Genomic DNA, 19703 nt, shown 5'->3' on the forward strand with positions numbered 1-19703 from the left:
TTTTTCTCTATCTCATTACAGCGTTATTTATTTCATTAACTTAAGCAACTAAATAAACTAAACAACAAAACAAAATGAGCTCCGCTGAATATTATCCATTCAAGGTGAGTTTTGGATCAAGAAATTTATAATTATAAATACTTAAGTAGTTATTCTTCTTAAAATTACTTGGGTATGAGTAACATCTATCCATATGTACATACGTGCCTCTAAAGTACATAGAAGCTTGTTATTGAACTTAATTGTTTATCAAAAGAATTCAAGCGTTGAACACCATTCATAAATTTATTCTGCGGTATTTTAAAATGCATAGATTTTACAACGACTAACAATTTTTTAGCGGGCAGTTATCATCGAAAGCGAACTTGCATACATACATATGCATACACACCGTCAGTGTGAGATTTAAGCCCACTAAACCTTTTGCCGTCCAGTACCGATTTTTCCGGCACTACCTTTAAGTATTTCGTAGTCGTCTGCGGAGGCATTTGCCCAAACTTGTGCCCCATAGAGCGACACCAATTTCGGGTCTTCGGCCAAAAGTCGCCTTCTATTTTGTTTGACACCACCTGTAGTAAGCATCAAAGCGATGCATATTTTTCCGATTAAGTCCAGTCACTCATCTATAAGCATTAAAGACGAATTGGCTAGCATGGAAATCTGATCTAGATGCTTAGTTACTAATACAATTGCAATATTGCCTGCAAAAGCTACATACTTACTTTGAGAAGTACTTACCAAAGTAGTTGGCGATTATTCTAATCGCGAAAAACTCTTCTAGTGCCGCTGGAATCTTTTAACAGATGTCAAGATAAATTAATTTTTAATATCCAGAGTAAACAAGAACTAAGCAATTGCTTTTTCTTAAAATTTCAGAACTTGTACTCGACCTCTTCAAATAAATTTAAGTAAAATGTCTGACATTTTAAGAAAAATCAATTGCTAAGTTTTTATTTATAAGGCCCAATATATGGAACTATTCAATAATCAAACAGTTTCATTAAGGGTTTCACAAGGCGCCGTAAAATCCATGATACAAAAATAGAAGGTAGTTTCATTTATTGACATTCGTTGTTGTTGTCGACCACTTGACTTTTAACAAGTTTATGACATTTAGCTAAAATCATGCTACCAGATTCACTAGCAGAAAGATTTTTGTTTTTTGAAAAAGTAAGAACAAATTTTGAAGTCAGTGAAATTGGATGCAAATATTACAGAAAATTCTTGCGCGTTTCCAAACTGCAAGATTCGGTACACCTGTGAAAAGGTTTGAAAATAAATTTTTTGCTTTTCCGAGGATAAAGTACTTAATATAATCTAATGCAGTTTGATGACAAATTGCCGACGCAAAATATTTTTAAACCTCTTAAACGATGTGCCGTTATCCATGGAAGTGGGAGAAGGTCGAGTTAAGTTGCAATTTTTGGGTTCCCAGAATTTTCTGATAAAGATGTGGCGCTTCTAACAAATATATATACATAAATATAAGCAATAAAATATGTATTTGTAACAAAAATTATCCACATAAGATGAAAACTACTTCAGTTTCATTTTATAAAATTTTTGTTTATAGAAAAATGCATAAGTAAGACAGTTCGCGTGCGGTTCCGTTATTTGTAAAATGGTCTTAGGTTATCGTGTCCAAACTCGTGACCCGAATCAAAAAATTGTAACATATACGTCTAGCCAAAGGATTAAGCTTTAATTTAAAACAAAGATTTCGGGTTGAAATATGCACTTTTTTTTTTGTAAATTTGGAGGAGGATTTTGCGCAAAAATACTGTGCATGGCATAACCGGAATTGGACTGATGAGGTTATTTTTTCTGGCGCGGCCGAAGGCCACCACCGCGGAAAGGAGTTTTGCGCAAAAATACTGATGATGGCCTAACACGAGTTTAATTTTTCTTTGCGAAAATGCTTATTTCACCCCATTTTGAAATGGCCCCCGAGTGCTTGTAGAAGGCTGGATTTTCTTAAATTTTATACTATGCTCTTTTTAATGAATGTAGTTTTAGGTGGCACAGCCCTTCTCCCTCCGCTCTCCACCAAAACATCATTGTACAAATACTTAACCGAACATTTCCCATACACAACATTAAATCCTCTGATGTATTGTTTGATCGTATAAATGTGGCAAGGTTACTCACAATTTTGTACAATTTATGAAACTTCAAAAACTTATTTTTTGTCAAAAATTTTGAAATGAAACTACCTTCTTTTTGTATCATGAATTATACTGTTGTACACATTTTTTTTTGCTTGTTTATGAACCAGTGATATATGATTTCCATAACCTAAAAGTGCCAAAAACAGAGTTTTTGACGTATTTGAGGTTAAGTAGCATCGCAAATGAATGTTTTCACAGAATGCCGTTGAGTTTGCTCAAATATCGTTTTTTTTGCCAAGTTATGACATTTTGATATTTTAATGGAAAATGTGTGGCTTATAGGGTTATAGATTCTCTAATATGTACATACACTGCCGGAAAAAAGTATTGGCACAGCTGCTTTTTTACAATATATGCAAAAATTTTAATTGTAGTATTTTTCCGCCAATTTTTTATAATAATATCCTTCATTCTACAACAGAAAATATAAAAACATAATTTCTTAACTTTGGGCAAAACTCGCGAAAATTCATCAAATTTTCATGAAAATTTATACGCTTTTAATCAGATTTTTGAGAATTTTTTGGGCCCAAAAATTTTATTGTAATACAATTTTGTAGCCCAAAAATTTTTATTGTAATATAGTAGAAGTTCTAAGTAGCTATAAATTACCATTGATTTTTGGCAATTTTTTTATCATGCAGTATGAACCATATTTTTATAAAAAATTGGCGGAAAAATATTACAATAAAATATTTGGGATATATTCTAAAAAAGCAGCTGTGCCAATACTTTTTGCCGGCAGTGTATATAGAAATTCATAAATATTAAAATTTCAAAACGCGATGCCTCGGCGAAAAAAATATACATATTTGCGCAAACTCAATGGCATTCGAAAGGGGAATCGAGTTCAGAATCGAAAGTTCTACAGGAAATCATAAGTTCATAATAAAATAGTGTGTTATAGTGTTATATAACGGTTAAAAATTATAGTGATGACCTTGATTTCAGTTTGTATGAAGTAGTTCTCAAACATAAGATGATTATTATGAGTGCTATTTCAAAAATGCAAAAAGCATTCGGTACAGCAGTTCCCTTTTTTTAGTTAGTGAAAGTAAAGCATACGCATACATACATGTATGTACGTATATTAAAAAAAAACACATCTTTTTGTGATGCCTGCCGCAATCTAATCAGTATGTTTATATGTACAGAAATGGCTGCTAAATATTTGCAAATATGATAAATGATTTTGCTATCGGGTTCTGTTTGTTCACTTTTCTTGCTGTATACTGTTTGTTTGTACGACATATGCACATACATACATAAGTAGTATGCGCATATTCTATACTACATGGATGAAAATGCTTAATGAAGCTCAAAAGTTCGTGTACAAACTTTTGTGTAAACGGCAATAATCATTTGTATCAGGCTGCTCAACTCGTTTGTAATGGATGATGATTGAAAGCACACTTAAAGCTTCTATGCATCGAGCATTTATTTTAAAGCTAAAGGTTTAGTGAAGTGTTGGCTTGAAACTGTGGCACTTTTTTGAAATTTTTTACAGAAACTTAGAATAAAATAGGTAATTTATCGAGAAAAAAAACAGGTATTGATCCTAAAAAGTTAAAAAAAAAAACTAATACTGAACCCGCATTAACGCTAAAACGCTTAAATTATTGGTCAAGAAATTCAACACCATAGAAGAAATTGTCAAGAATTGCGAAAATTGTTTTTGCAGCGATATACCCTATAACGCTCTAAAAACTCTAATTTAAAGAAATAAAAACTTATAAACATCTAACTTTATTTTGAACCTACTTTTTGAAATTCGAATAAACGGAGCAGATCTGACGACCTTCACAAAAAAAAGTTACATACATATGTAGCTAGAAGGATATGACTTTTCGAACAGGTGGCAACCTTAACAAAATTTTTTTTCAAACTAAAGCTTTCTTAAAACTCTTTCCTTTAATACACCTATGAATTATTAATAACTTGTGTATAATTTAACAGAATCCGACTTTTAAAACAGCACAAAACACTCTTTAAAATATTTTCAAACTACAGCCTTCTTAAGCCTCTTTCGTTTGACACTCTCTTAAAAATTATGTTCAAGCTAAAATCTTCTTAGATCTCTTTCGTCTGACATTCTGATACGTATTTCAATTAACTCATGAATTGGACTTTTTGAAGAGGCAATCCTCCTACATATAGGTTAAAAATGAAGTCCTTTCCAAGCCTTTTTCGATTGATATCCATTTTTTAATAATTCACTTCACTTATTAAATAATTTGAATTTGACTTTTTAAGTAGGCAACCCTCTTCAAACATCACAAATGTTTCTTAACACTTTTTCGTTCTATTGCAAAACTGAGAGTGAGTGCAAAACTGTAACATCTGCCTTAATTTACATTTTTGTCTGCTGGTTTTTTTATTGTTGTTGTATTGACTTCAAATCATTATGAGAGAGGGAGTAGGGATGTACCAACAAGAATATTCAACAAAAGGCTGAAAGTCGTTAGAACTTGGAAATGTAGCGGTGGCTGAAACAAAAAGTGTTAAACCATGTTACAGTTTTGCTCGTCACTGTACATACATATGTGTATTGTAATAATTCAATCAACTTATTTTAACGGTGGCAACTCTTCATAAAAAAGACCTTATTACGCATCTACAGACCACGCCCTTTAATTTGACACACCCCATTTTTTTTTTTATTTATTTATTTAGTCTACAGAAAAATGTTTTCTTACAGACAGTTGAGATAAAAAGATTTAGAATATTTAAGTATGTGTGATACATTACAGAGTGAAATAATTATAAATATTAACTTGTAAAGATAACAATGATATTCAATAGCAATTTGGGTAGCTGGCGAGGCCTTGTCTCCAGTCTACTTTTGTGTGCGGCGGGCGGAAAGACCTAGTTTCCGCTCCGCCCTGTTTACAGGCCGTTGATCATGGTCGGAAAGGCCGAGCTTCCGATCCATGTTCCCGTAGTCGTTACTTTGTAAGTGAGGCAGGCGGAAAGTCCTAGTTTCCGCTCCACGCTATAGACGAACTGTTGGGCGAGGTCGGAAAGGCCGAGTTTCCGATCCCTGCTCCTATTGTCCTACGCGGTCGCGGAAATATACGAAGCCGTTACAATTGTACTAAGCAGTCATAGATATTGTGTAATTTTTCGTTCACGGTTGCAGATATTAGTTTATTTAGTTAACTTGTTGAGCAATGTTTTCTTTATTACAAAAAGCGATTCAGATGTGTCGATGCAATCATAATGCTTGTTAAAATCTTGGCATAAGCACCGAAAAGCATCATGCATTTCAAAGTTTGATTTACAAATACTCAACACAATAGGTTTAAAATGTCTCGTGGGTCTTGTAGGAATACAAAAATTTATCTCACTCAGTAAAAAGGGACTACTGACCATCCCGTTCATTAATTTAATTAAAAAAAGAACACCAAGCATCTCTCTACGACTCTGAAGCGTCGGCAAATCTATAAGCTTCAGGCGATCCTTGTAGGGTGGGAGATTTTTAGACGAGTCCCAACATAAATTTTTGAGGGCAAATAACAGGAACTGTTTCTGCACTGATTCGAGCCTGTCACTATGAATTTGATAGCTAGGATTCCATACTATAGATGCATACTCCAAAATCGGTCTAACTAGAGAGGTAAAGAGAACTTTAGTGACATAAGGATCGTTGAACTCCTTGGCCCAGCGCTTAAGAAAAGCCAACAATCCTCTAGCCCTAATCACGCAGGAGTTTATGTGAGACTTGAATTCTAGTTTCGGATCCATAGTTACACCTAGGTCAATGAAATTGGTCACTTGCTCAACATTGAGGTCAGATATCATATACGAATTTGGATAGAACGATTTTCTAGAGAAGGTCATGAATTTACACTTTTTCAAATTTAGTGACATGGAATTTGCTTCACACCATTCGAAAATGCAGGTTAGGTCAGCTTGCAAATGCTCCCTATCTTCTGCAGTACTAATGTACTTAAAGAGCTTAACATCATCAGCGTACATTAAGCATTTCGAGTAATTCAACACCTTAGGAAGGTCATTTATAAATAAAATAAACAAGACGGGACCAATATGGCTGCCCTGAGGTACGCCGGATGTGACATGTATTGGCCGGGAGGTACAATTTTTAAAAATTACTCTTTGTTTCCTATCCACTAAGTAAGAAGAAAGCCAGCTGAGAAGAATAGGAGGGAAGCCAATTCGATCAAGTTTATATATAAGGGTTGAATGAGATACCTTGTCAAATGCCTTGCTGAAATCAGTGTAAATCACGTCCGTTCGAAGATTGTTTTTAAACCCATTAGACACATAAGTAGTGAATTCAAGAAGATTGGATACAGTTGATTTACCTTTGCAAAAACCGTGTTGCGATAGATCAATAGCAGAAGTAATAGAGTGAGATAGTTCTTCCGTAACGATTGCCTCAAAAACTTTAGCAATAGCACAAAGCTTCGCAATTCCTCTATAGTTTACGATGTTAGTCCTACTTCCATTTTTATAAAGTGGCAAGATAAACGAATCCTTCCAGGAAGATGGGAAGACACCCTGTTTTAGGGAAGCATTAAAAATATTTGCCAGAGGCTTATACAAATACTCTGCACAACTTTTAAGAACACTTGTGGGTATACCGTCTGGGCCAGCTGTATATGAAATTTTCAAACAATTCAAATGAATGAGGACGTCCGCAGCAGATATCGATGGAATTCGGATACAATCAAATGATGGCAGATCGAATGGGTAGCTAGATAGATTCGAATTCAGTTGGGAAGATGTAGAACTGGCAGAGTAGTTTGACTCGAAGAAACCAGCAAACATATCGGCAATAATATTTTCGTCACTGGAAACTAAGTCATTTAACTTCAATGTTGAGGGATAACCGTTAGTCTTACGCTTAGTGTTCACAAATGCGTAAAACGATTTGGGATTAGAAACTATATTGAGTCGAACCCTGTTAATATAATTATTGTAACACTTTTTGTTCAATACATTGTATTTATGCCTAAGAATGGAGTACGCGGAGTAGTGAGAAGACAAGCCAGATTTTTTAAAAAGCTTAAATGCTTTGGATTTTTGATTTTTTAAGCGTTTCAATTCGCCAGTAAACCACTGAGCGTTAGACGTTACGTTAGCTTCCTTAACAAGAGGAATGATTTTACTGAAAATGTGGCGTAAGGAATTGCTAAAATGTAAGGCACTATCTTCAGCATTCCCATCATACTGGGGCCAAGTTATCTTCGATATCTCTAACCTAAGTTTATTATAATCTGCTGTTTTAAATGAGTAACGCTCCGCTCTTGATTTTTTACTGATAAAGCAACATGAGTTGCGTGAATTTATCAAGGACAATTCTAGTGGTGGGTGGTGAGAATCAACAGGGGTAATCAAAGCATAGCTAGGGGCTATTGTGACGTTGGAAACATCGTCCACAAAAACTAAATCCAGACATTTACCTAAGTTATTACTAACAGAGTTGATCTGGTAAAGACTAAGATCTGACAGATCGTTCAAAAATTGATTGAAGAGATCACGAGAGGAATTTGGTACTAGAATACCATCTATTAGATCCCAAGAAACACCCGCAAGATTGAAGTCACCCAGGACAATAACAGTATCGGAGGGCTTCACCATGGCATGTAGAGAGAGCAGTAAGGAGGAGTGTTTTAAATAAACAGAAAGGCTCGAGTTAGGTGGTATATAACAAGATAAACGCTAATAGAATGATATCTTATTCGAACGCAGAGGAATTCAACTTCATCGGTGTCAGTGAACTCAATTTCTTCAGAAGAAAGGTCAGTCTGGACAGCGATTAAGACGCCTCCACCTTTTTTATTTAAACGGTCGTTTCGAAACACTTCATACTTAGGAAATGAACTAACGGTACATACAAATATGTTACGTTATATACATACTTATGTATCTCCCTCATTTATATACATACATATTTATTACAATAAATTAAACTTTCTCTCTGACCTTTCGCTTTCTAGTGCACCCCCACTGTTTACCCCGCTGACCCCTTCGATCCCGTCGAGGATGCTGCCATTCTGCGCAAAGCCATGAAAGGCTTTGGCACCGACGAGAAAGCCATTATTGAAATTTTGGCACGTCGCGGCATTGTACAGCGTCTGGAAATCGCTGAAGCTTTTAAAACATCCTACGGCAAGGATTTGCTTTCCGAATTGAAATCCGAATTGAGTGGCAAATTTGAGAATGTTATCGTAGCCTTGATGACGCCATTGCCACAATTCTACGCCAACGAATTGCATGATGCCGTCTCTGGCGTAGGCACCGATGAGGAGGCGATCATTGAAATTCTCTGCACACTTTCCAATTACGGTATTAAGACTATTGCACAGTTCTATGAGCAGAGCTTTGGTCGTTCATTGGAGTCAGACTTGAAGGGTGACACTAGCGGACATTTCAAACGCCTATGTGTGTCGTTGGTGCAGGGCAACCGCGATGAGAATCAGGTGAGTTGAGTAGATTTTATAGCTGAGTGTGTGTGTGTTTTTTATCTCGCTCTTAAGCAGTGCATTAATGAACGATTTCTCATTTAATTTGCTAAGGGTGTTGATGAAGCCGCTGCTGTGGCAGACGCACAAGCCTTGCAAGAAGCCGGCGAAGGCCAATGGGGCACCGATGAATCCACATTCAATTCGATTTTGATCACACGTTCCTACCAGCAGCTGCGACAGATTTTCCTCGAATACGAAAATCTCGCTGGACATGATATTGAGAAGGCGATTAAGCGTGAATTCAGCGGCTCGGTGGAACGTGGCTTCCTCGCCATCGGTAGGTGGAATTTATTTGGTTTTAATTTTGCAGAATGCTAAATATATTTTGTGCTTTTACAGTGAAGTGTTGCAAATCGAAGGTCGATTACTTCGCCGAGCGTTTGTACGAGTCCATGCACGGTATGGGCACCAAGGACAAGACGTTGATTCGTATTGTGGTCAGTCGTTCAGAAATTGATTTGGGCGATATTAAGGAAGCATTCCAAAATAAGTATGGCAAGAGCTTGGAATCGTGGATCAAGGTAAATATGAATGTCTATTTTGTGTTCTATTGCACTCTGGCATACGTATAAGGATATTGCAGCGCATGGTTAGAAAGCTTTGCGGTATTAAGTTTTGAGAAAAAAGTTGTAAGTTTCAACAATTTCTACCAATCGCTGGAAAATTCTTATCTTCATAAATTTTCATATGATCCATACTATTTATTATACATATTGCATTGATTACTAACTCATAACTAAGGTGGTAGTTTAGTTACTTATTTGTTTGGAGAGTTCAAGTATTTATTACTATTAATTTTTGATACCATTTTGCACGTTACCTAGCATAGTTTGGAATAAAGCAAAATACAAAGTATTTAAACTAATGTTAACTCTAATAGCGAGTTTCAGGAAAACAATTTAAGTGGAACTTGATTTTTGTTATTTGAATTTAATATGAAAACTGTTAGAAGGGAATAATTATTTTTCACTTAAACTGGTGGTGAAACCGGCAGTCAGTATGCTAAAAGACTTTGTTCTGAAAAATAAAAGCAATTGCACAGTTGTCGAATGCCAAACCACAAATAGATATTACTTGCATGCAAATCGGGTTTAGTTTTGGAAAAGCTTTTGAGCCTCGGATTTTTAGGTAACGATTTTATTTATTTTTGTATTTGCATTTATTTTTTTTTATTTTTTTGAACCTTCAAACTGAGGTTTTTAAGTCAGACATAGCTTTTTTGAATCGGTGTAAATAGGTACTCTAGAAAGCGGTTCTTTAGAGCTTATTGCCGGACCCTGAAGCCATATTTATCTAACTCATTTACAGCTAGTACATTTAGGAATAATTCCCTCCAAAAACTTGAACTTTAACAGAAACTTCAAAAAGTTTTGCAGTTCATTCAAAAACGAACTATTTTTTAATGTTCGTTAAATTTGTCGATTTTTTTGCTGGAATTCGAAGCTCTGGACCAAAATATAAACTATTTTTTTCAAGCACTTTCTAGAGCTTCAATTTTTACCTATATATTTACACATCAAGTGAATTTCTTTAAAATAAAATTTTTTTGTAAAACAAATTTTGAAGAAAAATGGAAAATATGTTTTTATAAATATTTGCGTTGTGAAATGTTAATAACTAACATACATACATAAAATAATAGATAAATTTAAAGTACAAACTTTAAAGTACAGCTTCGTCTCAGGCCTACTTAGAATTTTTAAGCTTTTAAAAGTGCTGTTTAGAGCTTTTTCAAAGATTCAAAACAATAAATAGGACATAATAGGACACTTAAAAACCCATTTGGAAAAAATGATGTATTCAAAAAAACAAATAGAATGACATTCAGATGCCAAAGAAATGAAAATACAATGGCTGCGTTTCTTTATACATTCCGGATAATCCCATTTCACAGCCGGAATAAACAGAATGCGTTTGAAATATACGTTGACATATCATTAGGAACGTTCTAAAGAACAAGTAAACAAAAAAGTTTATTCCAAACGTTCAGAATGAATAAAGAAATGCAGCCAATGAAAAAATTTGATCAAAATCAAAAATTTGATCAAAATCTGAATGTGAATTAGAAAGCTTACTTGAAACCATAAACAAAAGCTTTAATGCGAGCTTATAGAAAATGTGAAAGCTTTATATTATCAAAAGCACAAAAGTTTAAAAAATATTCAAACCTCACTTGCAAGCACAATTTAAATACATAAAGGGCTTTACAAAAATTTGATTTTATTGCATTTGAGTATATGCACGCTCTCTGAAATTGCAAAAAAGTATTCTAACGCTTGAATCCTAAATCCTTTGTTGAATTTCTAAAATTTGGTTTTCCCCGCGGATACTAATCATAAATTTTCAACATTCTTGGTTTTTACTAAGGAGAAATTAAGTTTTTTTTTTTGTTTATTTGAAAATATTTCAATAAATTAAACAAAAAAAGTTTTTTTGTTAACTCCGTCCATTTTAATGGTGACAGGGCCTTAAAAAACCACAATGAAGGATTTATGGTTTCCACCCACAAAAAAAAAATTATAATAAATTATTAAAATCCCTTTTTTCTTCTACCCATAATTGATCGTTTCTGCTTCAAACTCATTTTCAAATTAAATGACAAAATATTCGACTTTTTCAGGGCGACACCTCTGGCGATTACAAGCGTGCCCTATTGGCTATTGTCGGATTCTAAGATCGCATTGTTCATTTAAATAAGGAGAAAAATCATATAAAACTGAATGTATTTTTTAATTTACCAAAAGTACCTAATGTTGTAAAAAATATTGTCTAAACAAACAAAATGAAGGAAAATAGCGGCGCAGTTGACCGCAGCCTCCTACAAACATACATATATCTTCTACATTATACGCACTTTTGAACGCACATAATAATATACATACATACATACTATGTGTACATAAAATCTCAAATAAACATTCACAACGTAACTATCTACCTATGAACTTATCTGCCTAGAAATATATACAAACAAATACGTACATACATATACAACTTATGGATACCGAAACCTACAAACAAGAAAATATAATATTTATGTACATGCAACTACCTTCTACTTTGTTGTAAATTGTAGATTTTTATAAAAATGTGAATGTAGCAAAAAGTGCCTATTCAAGACTTTAAATATTGTATTACTACCACCACACTCGCATCCATCCCTGATGTTTTTTCGTCGAATATTAATTATTATTTTTTGCATAAAATCTCAGTTTTTGTTATCTATTTAAATGTTATGTCAATATAAAAACAGTTGTTTTTTAATACATAAAATGCGCCCGACTTTTTTTTCGTATAAATAATACTTACTTCTGTAGTTGAACCAGTGGCTTATGAATAAATGTGCATTTTTATATACACAAAAATAAAAAAAAAAAATGTTTTTTTATTACACATAAAAACCCGTAGGTGAGTTTGTCGCAACAAAGGCTTTTCCATACTAAACTTATATATAGCTTTAGAATAAAGCAACAGGTATTATTGTGATTATATAACCTACAAAGATCCTAACACCGAGCACACGAATATTTAGTTCGTTTAGGAACTATGTATGTATGTATGTACATAAATTTGGGCGACTAACAAAGATTTTAACTATATTTTTATACATGGGCCACATTATACGTTTTAAGTTGATATGGGAAATATTTGCTTCTAACCGAAATTTAATAACAATAATAAACAACAACATTTAGGGAAGGACCCACAAAATTTCATTGAAATCGGTTGAACGGTTTCAGACATAAGCGAAAAAAATTTGTTTAGAAATAAATTAGATTTCGACAATGACGCCATCTATTGGGTCCAAAAGTGTACCTTACATGTAGTTTTACACAGGCTATTTTAAGAAATTAAGAAAAATCGTACAGACAGAAGAAAATTGGTGATGTTAAATTTTCATCTGATGTTTTAATATTTTTCTTACGTGTTTTTATATTTGTACGAATCAGTAGTTGAGTAAACACTTAATATTTCGTATTTGAGCTCTATAACTAAAAACGATCCAAATAAATTTTAATATAGGAAAGTGTTTTTGAATAACTCACCTGATAATACAAATGTTGTAAAATCTTTCTTCATGTTTTTTTTAGAAATTAATCTTTCTTAAAACACTTGTTTCATAGCCATATTGTAAACTTTCATCTACCTTATCAATTTATTAAATACATTTTTTTTCAAACAGGTGGCAACCCTATTCAAGAGTATTTTTAAAATTAAGGTTTCTTAAACCTCTTTAGTTAGAAACCCTTATTGTAATATTCAATATACCTTATCAATTTATTTGAATACAATTTTCAAACAGGTGGCAACCCTCTTAAAAATTATTCAAAATTAAGCTGTCATAAACCTATTTCTATTGACACCCATGTTTTGATACATAATTTCTCTTTATCAATCGGCATTTTTCAAATAGGTGGCAACTCCTTTTTTTATTTTTAAACCATCCGTGTGTTATAGCGCATGAATCAAAAAAAGCTATTCAAGTCGGTCAAACATTTTTCGAATTTTAGCGAAAAACTCTGTAATTTTTCATTAGAAACAGGTCATGTTTATATGTAGTATTTGCTAAGAGAATTCCACAAAGCAAATATAACCGGCTACCACTTTTTGTTGCATAGTTTTAGACATATTCACTACAGTAGTGTATTGATAGAGAGCAAGGCGGAAATTTAAAAAATGCTGAAATTATTTTCACTTGGGTATAGGATAATTTGATGGTATTGGCAAAATTTGCGTAAACCCTCACGCGTATACTAAGATGGATTCAGAGCAGTACAAATGAAAACAAATCTAATCACCCGTTCTAGCAACACTGTATGATGATATAGTTCGGGATCGTGTCGGGACTAGTTCGGGCCATTTCGAAACTAGTTCAGGATTTATTAAGGGTAACTTCGGGAATAGCTTGTGATTAGCTCAGAACCTTTTCGGGGCTAGATTTGGACCTTGGGACTATTTCAGTACGCCTTTTTCCTAATTTAGGCGTTTTTGTCATTAAATATGTACACCTGTAAATTCTCGAATGCTTATAAGAAATTACAATCTGGAGGCTGTCTTTCAAAATATAAATTCCACTATACAACTACTACTGCATTTATAAATACATACATACATACATGCATATGTATGTACACATTTGAACCGGTTAATTATCAAAGGCAATAAGTCAACTTTTTACGTTATGGCGAATTCGATGCAGTCCGGTTCGGTTAAAGGAGCTCTGTTGAACTGCTTCAAAATTGTCACATCGAAAAATTGCTGACTTTGGTAATTAACCGATTTATTTATAATCACATCACATTTTAACTAGATAACTTTTTTTACCTATCTATAAAAAAATTAATCTAACATAAAGATGCTCAGACAGTGAACAACTAACTTTTGAATCACCGCTTGCATTTAAAAATATTTATTAAATAAACTAAACCCAGCTATGCTGACTGCTAAAACCTTAACTGTCATTGAAGCTTCCTCTTTATACAATTATAAAACCAAACTAAATTTTGACTATTTGTTTCTTCCACTCTTTCTTCCGTTTCATTTTCTCGCTTATTAAAACACAACAACAAACAAATTTTTTACCACTCCACAACAGGAGGATTCACAGTCTGAGATCGGTTTTGTGCTAGTCACTATGGTCGCTTGGTAGTTCGACAAGATGCAGTAAACAACGTAGTGCAGCTTGAAGCAAGGCAGCCTGTTACACTAAAACATATATTTATACATAATGCAATCCATACATATAGTATGTGTAAAGCTTTAACATAATATGAATTTACATTTTTTCTAATGCAAATTATTTTACTAAAATTGAAAATTGATAGAACAAAAAAATACGAACCAAGTTCGGAAGCTTTAACTTTTTTACAATGTTTTTTGTATTTTACTTTGCGTGTATTACCTAGATATTTTGGTATTAGCGGCTAAATTTGTAATGTTTTTTATTGAGGTAGAAATACGCATTTTTTTTTAGTATTTTTTCGAAATTCTATACATTCTAAAACATTCAATTTTTATACATTTACACAAAAATGCTATTACGAATATATTTTTAATAAATAAAATTAGTTTTTTTTTAATTTTTATTTTAAATATTAAGTATACCCACCACGTCTAACCAAATTCATGCATTACACTTTCGGTATTATTATTATATGTATTTGAATAAAAGAAAATATGTATTGAAAAAGGTTTTTACAAAAAAAAAAAAGATCTTCCATTTTCGCTACCCCATATTTAATAAATCAAATTACGTACCAATATGCACTAAATACCCACCCATTTGCCTCTGTTGTGTGATTTGCAGGAGGATACCGACACTGAGATCGGTTTAGCGCTTGTCACTCTGGTCGCTTGGTAAATTGCTTGAGATGTAGTGCGCGAAAGGAAAGAAAGCAGCGTAGAAGCAACTTGGTGAAGCAAGACGACCTGCTAAAAACTCAGAAAATCGTATTAGAATATTTAAAAGTATTTATAAATTAAATGAAACCAAAATATCCTACTAAGTTCGAGAGCAATGAAAAAGGCTTGGCTTTAACTATATTTTATAATTTCAGTTTATCTTTGCAATCGATATTTTGTAGTACATATGGTACATACATATATGTATATGTATGTATGTACGTATGGTAAAGCTAATTCGAAAGCATTTTCTCCGAACAAAGTTCATATACGTACAGATAAATTTATAGCATGTTTATTAGTGTTAATTAATAGCCAAATGAATTTCTTGAAACAATTTATCGCGACTTTGTAGTTTCAAAAGAAAATAAATAGCAGAGTGCAATAATTGATTTTATAAGTATAACAAAATAACTTGTCTTTTATTTCATTTCATAGTAGAAATTTTAGTGCATAGTTGTAACCAACTTAATATATTGATGGATTTGCTATTTTCTTTTGTTTTTTGCAGGATGACGTTGGTGGTGATACCGGCACAGCTTTGATTACATTGGCATCTTATTAAGATCGACCATAAAATTTATGTGTATTTAAGTAGTGAACTATTTTTCCAAGCGACCACCAAACCACCATATTACTCACTCACTCTGGGTGGCGCTTTAGTTTCAATTGGAGACGTTAAATCATAAAATTAAGTTACACTTTTATTTCAAGTGTTTTAAGTTCCATTTAGAAAATAAAAAGAGGTACATATTTAAAAAAAAATATTTTATTTTTTTTTTGGATATAATAATGTAGTATACGCAATATTCGTCGTTATATCCTCGGCTACTCTTTTCCAGTTATTGTTACCAGTAAGCGGAGAGGGGCCAGTCATTACTACTTTTGTGTAACAATTAATTACAACAAATCTAGCTGCTGAACCTACCGCGGAGAGGCCCCTAAGGCCACTCGGGAGTACCTGGTAATGAGGTAACTATCCGTTTGGCCAGAGAGGGTTCGGACCAATTATTCCTCGGTACGCAACCCAACCAGTTATATCACCCTCACTTTCGTCCATCGAAGCCATTGTAAGAAACTCTGTGAATATTTCGCTCAGCAATGACTGGGAGGCTTCCAGGGGGCTGCTAGTGGGCAAAACTGTTAATTTCATAGGGTCTTGCTAGGTATTTGCTTTCATTGAGCAGATGGGACTGCAGAAAACATGTGGGACTGTTGACTGGTCACTTCTCGTGGCATATACATTTGACCGTCAAGAAGAGGATGAGATGTCGGAACAAGAATTAGGTATGAGATTTTTGACAGCGATGTGTCGAGAGACAATTGTGAAGATTTAAAACAGTTCAAAAGGCAACACGACAACAGTACAAAGAACAGCGTGCGGCCAAAATATTGTTATTAGGTCTTCAAAGGCGAGAGTTGTGTTTGAAGTCCATTCATTATCCATAAAATTTAATTTTTATTAAAATTGGGTAATTGTAGAAAAAGTGGAAACGTAAAAAAAATTATTAAAAGGAGCCAGATTCTTATGGAGTTTAACTACCATTTATGAAAAAACCTTGACCACCCTTGTTTTCAAGATGGCGGCGATTACACTACCCCTGCTCTTCGCGAATAGAGTCTTACATTCCTTACGACTAGCAAAGTGAAAAATGGCCTTAAAGTTGAAAATGCAAAAAAAACATAAAATTTTCGCAACTTGACTGTACATGATGAATGTTTTTTGAACTTTATTCAGTTTTACAACATTAAAATTTGTATTCTAGTATTTTATTTCTGCAATTCAAGTCCTTTGAAATGCCAACACTTTGTTTTAATCTCTTAATATCATACAAAAACAATCGATAAAAGGAATGTTGTTTTAATTACATAATTTTTAGCTTTATAATAACTAGGAGGTATGAAAGCAATTCAATTAATTCGCTTCACTTCATTTCGCTATGCGATCAGTGTATGCCGCCCAGAGACGATCACGATACAGCGCCGCTGCCTTTTCAACAGATTTCGCTTGTAAAATTCCACGCCCCACAACGCCAATATCTGCTCCACGTTCTTTCACCACATGCTCAGGTGTTTGATATTGTTGACCCAACTGATCGCTGGTATCGTCGATTTTCACGCCAGGTGTGAGTTGTATCAAACCGGGAAAATCAAAACACTTTACCGATTGACACACTACGCCGGCTACAAAATCGATGTCTGCGCCTTCGGTGGCAATTTTGCTGGCTGCTTCCGAATATTTGACATCGATTAAAGTGCCAGAATTAGATAACTCGGCAAGCAAGAAGACGCCACGTTTACGCACTTCTGCAGTGGTATCCGCGACGCCAGCTTTGAGTCCCTGCAATATGCTGCGACCGGTGATTGCATGCGCGGTAATCAAATCCGCCCAATTTGCAACCTTATAAATGCCTTTACCATATTGAAGTGATACTGTATTGCCAATATCGGCAAATTTGCGATCCTCCATGAGCAAGAAATTATGCTTGTCTGCCAAAGCGCGTAGATTTTTAACGAATGCCTCGCTAAAATCTTCGACAATATCGATGTGAGTCTTTAGCACACATATATAGGGTCCACATATGTCGGCAATATTTAGAATTTCCTCGGATTGAGTAAGATCAGCGGCAAGACAAAGGTTTGTCTTCTTGCTGGCCATCAAATTGAAAAGCTGCTTGGCTAATTCAGATTTTGCTAAAGTGGCTCGTTGCTCATATGAGAGTTTGGTGCGTGAGAAATCGTTGCCTGCAAGATAAGAATTTATTATAATCTCGTATTTTGTAAGATATCATGCTGAGTTGTGGTGTATGAAAGTTACAGGTGTATAATAAAAAAAAAATATTAAAAAATCATACATTAATAACGCGAATGACCGAGTTGTTAAGAACCGGTACATATGTGTGTGTTTACGTAACTTATGAAGATTACTTCAATTAGAAAAAGATCATTTAATTAGTACTTTACATATCGAGCCCTAACCGCCAAAATAACGTAAGCGACATTTTTTTCAAAATTTTCTTTTTGATGCAGAAATATTCCTAGAGCATCTAGATTGACATCATAATAGACTACTGGAGTCCTCGATATATACTGTTCCCTTTTAGTGTTAAATAGCAGCATTATTAAGAATGTTGAAGCTCTTTTCTATTTAAAATTGGCAAGGAAATATTTGAATGTTACGAACATCTCTCTATGACCGGCAATCTTTAGACAATGTAAAACTACGATTTGCCCGTAATTTTAAGGTTTGCAAATCTTTAAGTGGATACAGTTTCATATTCAAATACGTAGCCCAAATACTCTTAGATCTTTACTTACCACCATCTTTCTTCTGTGGATTAACAAATGATCCATCGCTATTAATCTGTGAGGCAGCTATATAACGCGCAACGGCATCCACAGTGTCGTGTTTAATTTTTCCTGCTTCATGCAGCGTATTCAACAGGAAAGACAATGTAAATAACGAGTGTACGCGCACCTTTTGCTTAGCTATATTGGCAGCACCCCCTTGCTCACGATCTACTACAACAACAGCATCAGTTACAACGATTCCCTCCTTCTCTAAATCACGCACTGTGTCTAATACACTTGAGCCTGATGTTATAACATCTTCTACGATAAGACACGTGTCACCGGCATTGTAGAGACCTTCAATAAGTTTTTTGGTACCATAATCCTTTGCTTCTTTGCGTCGCACCAACATTGGTGTATTCTGTTGTACGGCTACTAACGTGGCCAAAGGTAGTGCTGTGTATGGCACACCGCACACATGTTTCGCCGTCAATTGTTGCTCTTTGATATGGGCAGCAATCAAATCCGAGACAGTTTTCTAACCATGTTAAAACATTATATAGTACGCATAGTTTTAAGTTATTGCAAATTTTAACTTACCATCACTTGTGGATAGCTGACAATAACGCGTAAATCAAAGTATACAGGCGAATTAATGCCAACCTTCATCTTAAAATCACCAAATTTGAAGGCATTTATTTCGTATAGTTTAATAGCCAGCGTCTTTCGTTCATCGCTCATTTTGTCAGCTGGGAATTGCAACAAGTGGCTGATTGATTGAATTGAATAATGTGCGTTTAATTATTGTGTCACAACAGTTGTGCGTTTTTAGATAGGCTGCGGTACGCTTGTCGGGAAAAATTTAATTCTGGAACTGCTGTGTCGATATGGGAATCACTTTGGCAGGTGGTTGCTGAAAGGCCGGAGAAGTCACCTTTAGCAGGGTTGACATGGTAAAGGCAAACAGATGATTTCATAGGCATTTCGGTTTTTACGTTTATTAGAACATTTCATCAAATTAATATTAAATCAATGCAAAATTCCTCAATAACTATATTTTTTGGACATGACTTGCTTTGTAAAATGTTGACTATTTTTTATTTAGATTATAAGGCGAAATTTATTTGTTTAATGGGCTCTTAAAATTTCGGTGGATTGAGGCGATGGTATCCCTTTTATTTCAGGCAAGTGCTGCCGTACTTAAGCACAATAATGCGTTCGTAAAATGAAGTAATTAAACGTCATGCGCTTGTTAGACCAATTCGTTCTACTTCCGGGCTTTTTTCCCGCTTCGTTAAATTCAATTGAAGGGATAAAAAGTAGCAAGTGTATGTAATGTTGTAATTTATAG

At 34.2% G+C, this 19703-nt stretch overlaps 2 protein-coding genes across 5 annotated transcripts in view; one reads left to right on the forward strand and one right to left on the reverse strand.

The window, feature by feature from the left end:
• LOC118742422 (annexin B9) overlaps window positions 1-15746 on the forward strand; it is a 42158-nt gene extending 26412 nt beyond the window's left edge. Inside the window, exons 2-6 of one of the 4 annotated variants that reach the window (XM_036474505.1) lie at window positions 22-104; window positions 8132-8614; window positions 8711-8936; window positions 8999-9180; window positions 15573-15746. In XM_036474505.1, coding sequence (XP_036330398.1) covers window positions 75-104; window positions 8132-8614; window positions 8711-8936; window positions 8999-9180; window positions 15573-15626 — 975 coding nt within the window. In that variant the 5' untranslated portion in view covers window positions 22-74 and the 3' untranslated portion in view covers window positions 15627-15746. Of the gene's footprint in view, window positions 1-21; window positions 105-8131; window positions 8615-8710; window positions 8937-8998; window positions 9181-11279; window positions 11638-14255; window positions 14770-14966; window positions 15425-15572 lie in introns of those variants that run through there. The other 3 variants (XM_036474514.1, XM_036474498.1, XM_036474491.1) reach the window with 3 other exon arrangements.
• Window positions 15747-16905: 1159 nt separating this feature from the next.
• On the reverse strand, window positions 16906-19312 carry LOC118742415 (uridine 5'-monophosphate synthase). The gene is made up of 3 exons (XM_036474478.1): window positions 18953-19312; window positions 18380-18890; window positions 16906-17806 (listed from the first exon to the last, which is right to left on the reverse strand). Exons 1-3 carry the CDS (start codon window positions 19091-19093, stop codon window positions 16992-16994), a joined length of 1467 nt encoding a protein of 488 aa, XP_036330371.1. The 5' UTR covers window positions 19094-19312; the 3' UTR covers window positions 16906-16991.
• Window positions 19313-19703: the final 391 nt, after the last annotated feature.

Source organism: Rhagoletis pomonella, unplaced genomic scaffold (assembly GCF_013731165.1).
Source record: "Rhagoletis pomonella isolate Grant_MI unplaced genomic scaffold, Rhpom_1.0 Rhpom_scaffold_00001, whole genome shotgun sequence".
In the NCBI taxonomy this organism is placed as follows: Eukaryota; Metazoa; Arthropoda; class Insecta; order Diptera; family Tephritidae; genus Rhagoletis; species Rhagoletis pomonella.

What these genes read in the sequence shown, in the direction of transcription:
- LOC118742415 (XM_036474478.1), bottom strand. Translation starts at nt 19,093, where the DNA reads ATGAGCGATGAACGAAAGACGCTGGCTATTAAACTATACGAAATAAAT. An exon ending in TCAGCTATCCACAAGTGATG is followed by an intron (nt 18,891 to 18,952) that starts GTAAGTTAAAAT and finishes TAACATGGTTAG; the next exon opens with AAAACTGTCTCGGATTTGAT. An exon ending in TCCACAGAAGAAAGATGGTG is followed by an intron (nt 17,807 to 18,379) that starts GTAAGTAAAGAT and finishes CTTATCTTGCAG; the next exon opens with GCAACGATTTCTCACGCACC.